The following is a 13,506-nucleotide window of genomic DNA, read 5'->3' on the forward strand; positions in this document are numbered from 1 at the left end:
AAAAACATAGTAAGTTATATTTTCATATCCGGATTGAAAATAAAGACACAAAATATTACATCTCATGTCACATCAGCAGTAGGACCTACATCATATTGAAAGATATGATTGAGTATAAAAATACCAAATGATCTACTTCAAGTCACATCAACAGTACGACCTACATTATGGTTTACTGTAAAATTGAATTTGAAAATACCAAATAATATACTTCACGTCACATTAGCAGTGGGACCTAAATTATGTTGAACGGTATTATTGAATATAACGATACCAAATATTATATTTTATGTCAAATTAGCAATGAGACCTATATTATGCCGATCGGTAAGACTGAATATGAAAATATCAAACAGTATACTTGATATCACATATGATGAGTGGTATGATTCACACTATTTAGTATCTATATTCATATACCTAATCAACCACAATGCCTAGATTGTGCTAAAGTTGCGGGATTCACATTATAATTCGTAGCAACACCTATATTAAGTTGAAATTCATGATTCACAGGATTTGATATTCTCATAGCAGGTGATATGAGAGCAAGAGCCATAGAACAAAAAGAAGACAAAAAAAGAGATGACAAAATCAAGGCCACAATGTAGTTAAGTAGTACTAAACACTTACTTAATAACAAACAATAATCATTGGATTAACCATCGAGTATAAATATATATATGCAATCAAAATCAAAAGGGTCCACTAATTTCAAGTCATTCATGGGACTAAATTTGATTAGTGCCAAGTTAAAAGGGTAGCAAAATGGTCCCTATGGAGTCACTTTCACTAGTCGAAAAGAAGCAAGTAGAAAGTAACCATTTATAACTTAGTATCGAACAGGGGGAGGGGAAAACAAGTGTACTCTACAAAATTTGGGAGGTCAGGTCATAACCCTAAAATGCCCTTGGTAGATAAAGTTCAAATACCGATTTTGCCCTCAACCACCCTTTTTACTTAAGTTCCCCTCTCCCATCAACCACTACTCAGTCAGTACACATATCAATGAAGCGGAGACCGGTGCGGCGTACCCTTCCTCCGGTTCATCATCGACTCTGAGATTTCATTAGCTGGTCTACAAGCGGGTCTCATCGCGGACCGGCAGCCTGGTAGATTGCTTCTTTTCTTTTTCACAACCTCTGTCGTCGCTGTGCAGCTAAGGTTAGGGCATTCTATTAACCCGGCTCCGCCACCGCTGCTTGAACCGGATTCCGTCCTCATGGAACCAGCATGTTCAAGCACCGAGTCAGGCGTCATCTGTCCATCGTCTAGACCCGGTTCAGGCAGAGCCAGAAATTCACATTTGCGAAGATACATAGAGAGCTTGCACCCACTTCTGAGTATATGTTGAAGCTGTCCGAAAGGATAAAGACCACCAAGATGAGAAACATGGAAAATATTTAATGGGTCGAAATCAAAACTTGCAAAAATATTACAAATTCGCCAAGGTAATAAAACCCCTAATATGTGTGTGAGTGGGTGGACCAACAAACTACCCAGATGAGAGAAATGGAAAATATTTTCCGAATTTGGTTTTGTAAATTCAAATCCAAACACGTCGTAATTTTGTAAAGCGTATTGAAAATTCAAGAAATTTTAGGGTTTTTTTTACTGCGTGTATGTGTAAAAAAACTGCATGCACCTTGCAGGAGAGAGAGCAGAAAAGAGAGGATTCTTGCAGGTTCCTGTCACAAGTGATGCAGAGGTTGCCGGAAGCTCTCGGTGGCCTTGTCTGAGGCCTCTGATTCAAGAATACTACTTTTGCACTGTTAGTGGTATAAGACTGCAGAAAAGAGAATGAAAGTTTTTAGAAACCCCAATTGAAAAGGAATTACACTTGTTGAAAAAGGTATAAACGGGAAAGGCATATATTCAACAAGGAGATCATTATTCCCATTCAGATTATGTAATTGCAGTAGATTCTTGTAGCTCCTCTCAAACTTACTTGCACTTGAGCACAGTCCATCAGTTTATCAGCATCGACAAGCCTTATAACATCGTGATACACATACCTCCTTATCTGAGAACAAAAGGAAAAAAAGAAATCAAACCATCTATGACCCAAAAAGAAGTGAAACATGCAACAAAATTTCAAGAAAATTAAATACTACAGTTTTAAACTCAAAGCTGCTGAGTACATAAAGACAAAGAACTGAAAAGACAATTTTCTTGAAGACAGGCTGAATTTAAGTACCAGCATGAGGACTTCAACGGATGCAAGGGGGCGGGGGGGAATACTCTTAGTTTTGTTTTGGAGAAAACCAAATTTTGAAGAATTTGAGACCTGTAGAAGGCGGTGAGAGCGGTGACTGATGAAGCAGTGAGGGCAAATTCCCTCACAGCAGTCCAAGCAAAAGACGTTCTTTTCATTTTTCCTTGCGTCCTCGTGAATTATGCAGGCATTGAAGAACTTCTCCGTCAAGAGGGCCGACAACCACCCCGGAACCTCTGAAGCATCCAACTGAAATTAGCAAAAAAAAAAAAAAAGGAAGAAAAAAAAAGAGGAATTAACTCATTTCACCCAGCCCTCAAATTCTTGGCAGATGATTTGAAATAAATGAAAGAAAGGGAATACTCAGAGAGAAAGAAGAGAGTAAGAAAGAGACCCCACCATGACTTATATTTTGTTGGGTTTGAAATTGAAAGTTTTGGGTAGAATCTGTATGTTATAAAGATAGTGGTGGAGAAGGGTTCATCAGGATATCAGGGAGAAAGATCTCTGTATTCTGTAGTGTGTGTATATATATATATGACCATACATGTAATACTAATATATATCTACATCAATATATTCAATTTCTATGTTTGTGTTTGTATGTATATATATATATATATAGAGAGAGAGAGAGAGAGAGGGTGATGGTGTATGTAGGGTGTAAGAAAAGAGGAGAACGGCGCCTGCAAAACTGATACTGGTGTTACTGTTATCAATGAAGGAACAGGAGTGGAGGGGTTGGCCTCATTTAAAGTTTTTGGGCTAATGGTGGGAATGGGAATGGGAATGGGAATGGCGTGTGTGTGTATTTTGTTGTAGTAGTGCTCTTTTCTGCTCTGTAATTTTTAGTATTCTTTCGTACTCTCTACTCCCCTCCCTCATTTTGTAATTGTACCACTCCCTATTTTGCTTTTTGTCTTATCTATATACAAATACACCACCATTTCTAATTACCTTTTACACATCAAATTCATTCTCATATCTTACAAATTATTATATAATTATCAAACTCTACCCTTTTTATTATTTTGGAGTGGGAAAAATACAACATTTTGAATATTTAGATTTTCATTTGAAATTAAAAATAGAAAATAATAAATCATGTGAATTATGCTATATCAGTATAATATATGTTTTTCTACTGACTATATAATTAAACTTTTTTAATAGATTTGCATTTAATAGCTTACAAATTTCCAAAACATTAAATACTGAAAAATCTTGCAAGATAAGCCACAACCTGTTACCCTCTTTCTTCTGTAATTTGAGGATTTAAAATTAATAGAAGTGGAAAAGGTTTGTTTGGGTGAATATCTTTTTCTTAAAACCTAAAAATAATTATAGAAGCCATCCCGAAACCCTAGATAGACTTGTACGTGTATGGTTGGGTGGCTGCCTAATCATCTCTCTCTCTCTCTCTCTCTCTGTGTGAACAGATGGGTAGTAGTAGTAGTAGTAGCTAAATGACAAGACGAGAGAGAGAGAGAGAGAGAGATGGTGACTTTTTTCTCACTTCTCGGTGAAAAATGGAAAAGACCCATTAGTAAAACAAATGGGGGAAGATGTATGTATGTATGTATATGTTGTTTAAACTCACCCATCATTCACTCACCGTATCTCAAGTGACAAATGTTTGGCTTAGCTACCACCAATACCATCTTTATTGGGATACCGCCAAAATACAAACCCCCAATCTTTTATTTCTCACTCTGTTTTCGGATAATTCTAATTTTCAGCCCTTTCAAAATTAAAATTATATTTTATATATATATCATCAGTCTATCCGAATTCAATATTATTCTTCTTGTTTGAGTCGTTAAGATTGGTTATATATACTTCCATGCTTAAAAGGTTGATAAATCTTTTTAATCATAACTTATAAATCAACTACTAAAATATTTATTATAACAGTGGTTATGTGATTGGTCGTCCTTTGTGAATTACACACCAATTTTAAATTATTTTTTTTAAATTATATAATAAATATAGTATTATTTCGTATATTTTCAAATATGATATGGACTAAATTTACCATACTCATATTGGGTATGATGTAGTTCAAAAATTGTGTCGACCCATAGAAAATTGTGCTTATTACTACAATAATATTATGACCGACAAGCAAAACATGAAAGGGAAAGGAAATAGAAATTGGAGGTGTTCCAAGTGGTGTAATTTGTGGCATGTGAAATCGACCATATTATTTCTCCAAATAAATAAATCGACCATATTGGAAGTATGCTTTGTCACTATCATCATGTAGTGTATACTAGTCTAGGTGGGTGTAATACATCCCAACCACAACTACGACATTAAACCCAGTTTCACACAATCCTAATATTTGACAAGAAAAAGAAATTAATCTCGTATCTCCATAATGATTGCGTGTTACATGCATGCATTTCAAGAATCTATCCAAATGTTTTTTAGTTTAAATCAAATTAATGTACTTTCACCAACACTATCCACTCTTTACAAATTACAAATATACTCCTTATGGGGTTGTTGATGTAATTTAACTCAAAAGATGTTTATAAAGTATTTTTATGTTGATTTAAATTATGGCACAGACTACACCGACAAACTCATTATTTGAATAATAGTTATAGCTCGAATTCAGGAACTCGTGTATGGAAAAATCAAAATTGTTTGATCATGATCGAGGATTATTTGAATAATAATTAAGCTTATATACATTTTTATATATTATTATTTTTCAAAAATTTATGAATTAGGCAATTATTATTCAAAATCACTAAAAATAGTATATGATGAAGTTTTGCCATAAAACATAGTTTAAGGAGGTAGGTAAGAATGTGTTATTTGTTCTAACTCAAAACTTTATTTTTTAACGTTTTATACTCTAGACAGTGAATGCGTTTGTATGCATATTTTAGGAATACAAAATGTATTTAATTTTTAATTGTGTCTGGTTGACAAAATTGAATGGAAGGATTTCAAATCCATCTGAGCCACAAGATTTGAAGATGAATGGGTTGGGAAATTTGAATATGGAGTTGGGGTGGGAAGGGATGGATGTATGTATGTTAGAGTAAAACAAGAAAGTAGAGGGTGTTTTCCCTTTTCAGCTTTCTGTAATCCTTCTTGCAGTGCCCTCAGTCTCACCTTGAAACTATACCATTGCTATTTCTGGCTTTCCCTTTTTTGTAAGCCCACTTTTGTCTTTTCACTCCACACATTCGAATATAATAACTAGAATTCTTTCCTTTCCTATAGCAATGAAAATGGGATTTTAGTGAACAATGAGACAGCACAACAACAAAATACAAAATTGAATAATTGTAATAATCAACACTCCCTACCCCCTTCACATACAATTCCAACCCCCCAAAACAGCGCGTTACCCGAGAATTTCAACTCTTGTTAAGGCCTTGTTTGGTTTCGTTTTTAAATATTTCACTTACTTAAATATCATTACTCCCTATTTTTTCAATAAACGATGTTATTTATTTTTGTCTTTTTTAGTCAAATTCCGGGAGCACCAAACGAGCTTTCAGGAGTTTATATATAAAAAAAGATTATAAAATCAAGAATAAGATGGCATAAGCTTATATACTCGCTTTTTTTTAAAAAAAAAAAAAAGTAAAGAATTTTTAGCTTATTCCTAAAATATAAACAAACTACATTATTAACGTCTTCTTACATACTCGTCATCTTGTTTTACCAAATGTACAACCTTATAGAATGTTTTAAATAAATTTAATCAAACACTGTTGTTTGCAGCCTGGGGGTTGGGTGCAGTGCTGGCTTTCAGTACTTGCTGCTGCTGTGTGTTGCCATTTTCCCAAACTCCTCTTTGTCTGCATTTCAACCACCCAAAATTGTGCTATATACCTATATTGCAAACAAATACAATACCCTCCCACCATTTCCTTAAATGTCATTCAACAAACCCATTATGTTTTTTTATTTTCTGTGTCTTTTCTCTTACATTTCTGTAAAAAACCCTAAAATTTCCAGACACAAACACCTCATTCATTAATTAATGCCATATATCTCCACTTCATCTCTTTGGATTTGCCTCAAACACACTCTCCACGGAACAACAACAATTATTACATCCATATCATCCACAATGTTAGAAAACCAAAAAAGAAAAAAGAAAAGAAACTTATCTTTCAATTCTCGTCAGATTTTTAATTATTTTTATATTAAAGAGACACTTTAGTATGGGATTTATATGATCGTACATTGTTGTGTTATTGAAGTATGATAAATGACCTTAGACCCCCCACCCCCACCCAAATTGAAATATATATATATATATATAATAAAAAACTTTTTTTAAGTTTGATTTTATGGTGTGAGAAAACCAAATAATGTGCCCGAGTCCCGATTCTCTCTTTTTTTTTCCTTTTTTTTTTTTCGTTTAGAGGAAAATGGTTTTTTGCTTTCACTTTTCATATTGTGGCCATTTTTGGGCTTTTCGTGTTTTAAAATTGTCCAGTAAGATGTTGGGCTAGGATTGAAGTTGTAGCTGGGCTTCACTTTTCTCCTCAATCTGGACAAATGTACGATTAGTTGGGCTCGCCATTCGAAATCTTTAGACCAATCAAAGTATTGACAGCATCATCACCTACTTTTTCTTCAATTGTGAATATAAAAAAGTTACATATATATATATATATATTAAGGATAAATTAAAACGGGCTCTCAAAATTTGTTATAATTATAAATATCTCTTTATTATTTAAAAAATTATAAATATTATTTTTGGATTAACATCGTTTAATAAATACTTCCTACAATGAATTATCACGTCGTGAAGGAGAATTTATAAGACATTCGTTAATTTGAGGGAGATACTTATAATTATAATAATTTTTTAAAGTAACCTATTATAGTTTACCTTATATATTAATGATAATTTCTTTGCTAGTCTGATTAGGATAGTAATCTATATACATAAATAATTATATGTATTTATTTCATACACAAAAATAAGCAATGTCTTATAATCCTCATAAATTGGGGAGAAGGACAATATTTCATTAATTTGAGGAGTATGATGTAGATGTGATTCTTGTCCTAAAGAAATGTCGCCTTCGATGACAAAAAATGATAATTGTCCGTCCCTTAGTTTTAGTTTTTAATAATTAGGGCAAACAAAATGGTGGGCTACGCCCTACCAATACTATGACTTGAGCAAAGGTGACAACGTAGTCCGTACAGACAACTAATGATATGCGACGAGGAGGAGGAGGGGCAGTGGTCCGCGTGACAATAAGAAGAAACCCTTACCCACCCCCATTATTATTTTTTGGCTACGACAAAGATAACGAATCTCTATTTTCTTGAGTAAAGTATGGATTGGTGGGTGGAGAATCCTATTCATTGTCACCCACTTCTTAATTATGTAATAATCTCTACTCAATTAAATATTCTAATCCATGACATAGTTAAAGGATCATTTCCACTAAACCAGTATTATAAATTGCCCCTTGCAATTTACGACACGTCTAATGTGTTAATAAATATTCAATTTTACAGTTATTACATCAAGTATTATAAATTTATTATATATCGCCAGTTTACATACTTATATAAAACGACAAACTTTATATTTGCAGTGGCCTCTAAAATCTTGATTTTTTGATAAAAAGTTATTAAGTATTGTGTGGAGCAAAAACATGAAATTAAACCACAAAAACAATGATAGAACAATCAAATATATCTCCTATTTTTTAATAACATAACAAAAAGGTAAACTTATATTTTTATTTGGGTTCCACACATTTAGTCATGCATCTTTAGTAGTTCTAAATAATCTCATGTAATTTATGTTTTTCTCACACATCTAACCTTTTATTTTAATCTATTTAATTTTGAAACTCGTACATTTGGTATTGATACGTCGAATTTGATCCCCATAAATTTTTTTTAGCCAAACATGTATTGTTGGAAAAATGACATGCCACATGTCTTGACATATCATTGCCATGTGCCACGTAAGTTGACACGTTATTGCTATGTCTTTTTTTACAATATATTTTGACAGAACAATTTATGGATGACCAATTTTTTTGTCATCATAGGACGAAATATGCAGAGTTCAGGACTAAATGGGCCAAAAACAAGATTAAGTGCATGATTGAAATGTAGTTTGAGATTGAGAGAGAACGGAATAAGGATGGAAAAGGAATCATACTTGAATAGCACTCTTATGATTGGTATACACAAGGAATATATAGCAATGAAATGATCATACCTTAGTTGATTCTATTCACATGATTGGTAATCATAAAGGAACAATTAGTAATGAAATGAAATTATGTTTATGACAAATTTACCTTTTAATATATTTTTATTTAGGGAACATTATATGCATTTATAAAACATCTAATACGTGAAGACGATGAGAACAAAGATAAAAAAGGTATAGGTTTTGTTTTGGTTTATGAGGATAATTTTGTCAAGAAAAAAATACAGGAATAAATATATCACAACTCACAATTACATGAATAACAATGTAATTTGGGCTGACAAGAACTAGAAATGACAATGATTAGAGCAAGTGGAGTACTGTACAGCCACAGGCTTTCCCAGTTCCCAGCTACTCTTGATGGCCCAACAAACATCTTCTAAAGCATCTTTAAGATTATTCCTACTTAGGAAATGAAAGAAAAGAGAGAAAAAAACAAATGACAGACAACTAATTACACAATAAAACTACCCCCCAAACATGGCACCAATAAATATTAAATAGAGAAGGAGTGAGGCCTTTATTGTTTTGTGGCTTTTGTCTTCTTCTCTTTGGTCAATATACTTTTAAAATCTCCCCATTTTTGACTTGAAACTCTAACAAACTCCAACCTTCCACCAAAACCATTCTCTCTTTCTCCTTTTTCTTTCAATTCTCTTCCACAATCCATAACAAGTCAAATTTTAGGTAGTAGTTCAAATTTCTTTAATTTTCTCGAGATTGGTTTTTAATTATTTTTTCCGACAATTTGTTTAGAATTCGTTGAATTTGATTACTATCGACATAGTAATAATCAAATCAGTTATTAGTAAATCAAGTATTATAAATTGATGAGGATGCGAGATGCTCAGTTAGCTCTACCACAACATAGGGATTGACCTCCCTTTGTTGAGCCAACCAGAGAAACATAATTAGCTTATCGTCTTTTTTTTTCTTCCATTAATTTATAATGCACTTATATAAATTGATAATTTTTTTTTATTTTTAATAAGATTTAAACTTGAAATTACAACTCACATATATTACGTCTTTTAATAAATATATTTAAATTTGTAGAATCGATGTTTATGAATTTCATCCCTTTCATTATGGAGTACTACAAGTCTACAACTTTGTTGTTCCACACCACAGCCGAAAACAGGAAGACTTTGAAAGTCGGACTTTTTCCTATTTGTCTATTGGTCGGCCACCCACTCGCTCCGCATTTTCGCTGTTACTCTATCATTCCTCTTGTTACCGTTGGCCCCCTAGGACTCTACAACAACAAAATATTTTGATGCTAATGATATAGTTTTTTTTATTTTTTTTTCTTTCCAGAAAGGGAAAAAGGGCATAAATTTTATTAATTATTGCAAGATTAAATGACATTTTTAATTTATATTTATTTCAAATAAATCAGGATCTTAATTTTTGACAAATACGCACAATATAATATAGAGGTAAATTGGTTATAGACAACTTATTATGAAAATTCAGACCATTATTTCATATATAATACGACACTATGGACATTACACTATGTAAGTAATTGTTATTTATGAGTAAAAATGAACTTTTCTTTTTTTACCCTGACTGTTGTGGCACGTTGTTCCTACGTGTATATAATAAATAATCTTTCACGCTTTAAAATATATTATATAAGAGTTAAATATATAAATTAATATATTACATTAAAAAAAGAAAGAAAAAAAAAGAATTTATTAGTTAATATAAAATTTGAAATGTTGAATAAGTTAGTTATATTATTAGTTGAAGGGTATTTTTTTGCTTTAACAAAAATTGTTGCTGCGATGTCATTAACCGTTATTTGTAAGTATGGAGATCGGAGGGCCTTTCTTTTTATATAATATAGATATAGATAATATAGATATAGATAAAAAAAGGGAACAAAATATTTGATACTAATAAAAACATAAAACCTCCTTTTGTTAAAGTATTCATATTTTATTTACTCTTTAACAAAGGTTTGGTATTTTCCGTTCTTGGTTGGTATGTGAATAAGTAACATACAATTTTGTACCATCAAGTTGGTGAGTTCAGTTCAAGTTGGGGTAGGGTTATGCTACCAAATTACCAATTTATTCAACCCTAACCTAACTTTTTACTATCCATTTATTCTATTTATTAAGGCACATGGTCTTAAATTTAGGGGTAAAAAAATAAATTAAATTATTTAATACTCAATTAAAACTTATTAAGTTTAAAAAATCAAATTTGAACAAATAATTTTTGTTCGATAAGCTTTCGGCCCCCCGACTCAATTAGTACAAAAATGATAAAAATATACTAAATATATCAAACTACTCATGTTTGATCTAATTAAAACTCATTTGAGTTCAATTAGAGTAATAAACAAATCAAATTCAAATTCAATTTATAATATCGATAATAATTCAAATAAATTTGAACAATGATAGTTTCGTGTGGACTCAAAGATGAGTGAATAAAATTACTCTTGAATTTTTAACCTTTTAAATGGGGGGAGAAAAGGTAAGAGAAAAAACATTAAATTAGAGTTAGAGGGGCGTTGCTCTAAAGAAAATAGAAAAAGCGAAGAGCAGAAGAAAATGATAAAAGCAAACTCCCACTACTCATATAATCATATTACATTCCACATTTCAGTTTTCACACACAGAGCAGAACACAACAGAACAGCGACAGAGACACTCACTCACGCACACATTCCTTCCTTCCAAGTCATTCCAAAGCACCTCCATATCCATACACCCTCCAACCGCGACACCAGGCTCTGAATTTGCATTATCCCAGTCCCAGATATAGGGCGCAATTGTATATGTATAGGATTCGGGAGATGGTGGAGATGGAAGGCGGCGCGTCGTCCAAGCAGCCGCAGCAAATCTCCGATATGTTCCAGAAATTCGCCCTCGCTTTCAGGACCAAAACCTACGAGCTCTTCGCCGAAGATTCAGCCGCCGCCGACTCCGATGGTGACGTCACCCTACTCCTCGACTCCGCTGAGGAATTCATCCCTGACCAGAAGGTTGTCGTCATTAAACCGGACTCGAGTTCCAGCCCGGATTATTCGGGTGCCCATTTAATCAGAGCTTTAGTTCCTTCTCTCTTTGCCACTCTCTCCTCCTTCGAAGCTTCGTATTTGCAATTTCAGGCAGCCCATGTGCCGGATATTGACAAGGATGCCCTCGAACTGGCTGATAAGTCGATTGTCTCAATTCTCCAGAAATTGACTGAGATGAAGAACTTTTACAAGGATTCGAAGAACAGGAGCTTAGGTTCGAATAGCGGTTTTGACTTTCCAGCGGCGTCGTTCTTGGAATTTCAAGTGCAGGAGAATCAGAGCAAGCTCAGGATTTTGGAGACTGTAGTTAACTCCCTGCAATCCCAGATTGATGTTAAGGATGATGAAGTGAGGGATTTGAGGAAAAAATTGGATAAAATTCGGGCTTCTAGTGCCAATTTAACCCGAAAATTGGGTTTGAAAGAGGAGAATATGGGTCCAGGGATGGAGGTTCTGTTGACAATTCGGGTTTTTGAAGCAATGTTGGGCGATTCAATTAAGTCATTGCGTTGTTTTACAAAGTTGTTAATTGATTTGATGACGAGGGCTGGGTGGGATTTGGAGGAAGCGTCTAATTACGTTTATTCAGGGGTGGATTATGCGAAAAAGGGGCATTTCCGGTATGCATTTCTCTCTTATGTTTGTTTGGGTATGTTCCAAAATTTTGATAAGAATGATTTTGGATTATGTGATAGCGATACTATATGCAATGGGAATGGCCCTAAACATAGTGAAAATGGTGTAATTGATAGTGAGAGCAATGGTTATTTGAGGCAGTTAATTGAACATATTGCGAGCAATCCCATGGAGATTTTGGGTAAGAACCCAAAATGTGAGTTTTCACGGTTTTGTAAGAGGAAGTATGAGGAACTTATTCATCCAACAATGGAATCATCAATTTTTAGCAATTTAGATAGGAAGGAGAAGGTGTTGGACTCATGGAAGTCGTTGACTGTGTTTTATGAGTCGTTTGTTAGGATGGCAAGCTCCATATGGCTGCTCCAGAAATTGGCATATTCATTTAACCCTGCGGTTGAGATATTTCAGGTGGAGAGAGGAGTAGAGTTTTCAATGGTCTACATGGAGGATGTTTTGGGAAAATGTAATTTGCCAAGAAAAACGAGGCAAAGAGTTGAGTTCACTGTTGTTCCTGGGTTCAAAGTTGGGAGGACAGTCATTCAGTCCCAGGTTTATCTCACTGGCTTAACGGGTACTGAGCAGTGAGTTTCTTTTTATTTAAATAGATGAAGATTTATGTCCGTTGATTGGAATGGAACTGAGAAATATGTGCATAATATTGGGAGGGGTTGCCTTGGCAGGTAAATTCTTGACACAAGAGTTTAAATATCGTGTTGCATTGTCTTGGTTTGCTCCTCCCTCACGAATGAATACGTGATCATAGTTCGTTCATTGTGTATAATTTCACTTATAGGTTTCTGCTTTTCAGTTTTTACAGGTTCTCTTAGTAATTGTAAAAAGAAGAATGTAAAGTAATGATTTTTCCATTCGCATGTCTTGTTATCTTTAGGGGTTTGGGGTGAGACTGACAGATAGTTATCAACTTGTACGTAGCTCTGTGTTACTAAGTCTAATGGTTGATTCACTTGGCTATTGGAAATTTTGAGCAACTTTTCTTTACTTTTGGTGTTGTATTAGAGAACGATTTTTTCGTTTCTTCTATGGTATATCAATTAAAGTTTTCCAGGTGGTGCATCGAAGTTGAAAATTTGATTTAAACTCTCTTGCAGTGACATGAAGATTAAGTCTTGCCTTTTAACTATTACCCTGGTTGTTTAACTTCATGATCAGTCATCACAGTGTATTATTTCTTCAAGTGTTCATTCAAATGAAATTCTTAGGAGACCGTATCATGTCTTTTGGCTTTGTTATAACTTGTTCTACAGACTTGAGCTCTACATATTCCACTTCATTCTTCTCATTTCTGTACCAAGTGTTCACGGAGTAGAGTTTCTGCAATTGGATCAATTTTACATGCATCAACAAGGTGAGTTGAGTGATTGGCTGGCA

General features: G+C 33.7%; 2 protein-coding genes across 4 annotated transcripts; one reads left to right on the forward strand and one right to left on the reverse strand.

Annotated features, from left to right (window-relative positions):
- Window positions 1-667: 667 nt before the first annotated feature.
- Window positions 668-3,014, reverse strand: LOC105171062 (PLATZ transcription factor family protein). 3 transcript variants are annotated; one of them, XM_088877814.1, is made up of 5 exons: window positions 2,615-3,014; window positions 2,198-2,464; window positions 1,949-2,023; window positions 1,646-1,786; window positions 668-1,356 (listed from the first exon to the last, which is right to left on the reverse strand). In XM_088877814.1, exons 1-5 carry the CDS (start codon window positions 2,615-2,617, stop codon window positions 1,006-1,008), a joined length of 837 nt encoding a protein of 278 aa, XP_088733940.1. In that variant the 5' UTR covers window positions 2,618-3,014; the 3' UTR covers window positions 668-1,005. The 3 variants fall into 3 exon arrangements, with proteins under 3 accessions (XP_088733940.1, XP_088733946.1, XP_011090372.1); XM_088877820.1 differs by having other exon boundaries at window positions 2,198-2,451; window positions 2,615-3,009; XM_011092070.3 differs by having other exon boundaries at window positions 2,288-2,464; window positions 2,615-3,007.
- An 8,011-nt stretch (window positions 3,015-11,025) lies between these two features.
- LOC105171071 (DUF641 family protein (DUF641)) lies at window positions 11,026-13,215 on the forward strand. Its single transcript, XM_011092083.3, has one exon. The coding sequence runs from the start codon at window positions 11,236-11,238 to the stop codon at window positions 12,700-12,702; it is 1,467 nt and encodes a 488-aa protein (XP_011090385.1). The 5' UTR covers window positions 11,026-11,235; the 3' UTR covers window positions 12,703-13,215.
- Window positions 13,216-13,506: the final 291 nt, after the last annotated feature.

This window comes from Sesamum indicum, linkage group LG1 (genome assembly GCF_026168435.1).
Source record: "Sesamum indicum cultivar Baizhima isolate 11 linkage group LG1, ASM2616843v1, whole genome shotgun sequence".
Lineage (NCBI taxonomy): Eukaryota > Viridiplantae > Streptophyta > Magnoliopsida > Lamiales > Pedaliaceae > Sesamum > Sesamum indicum.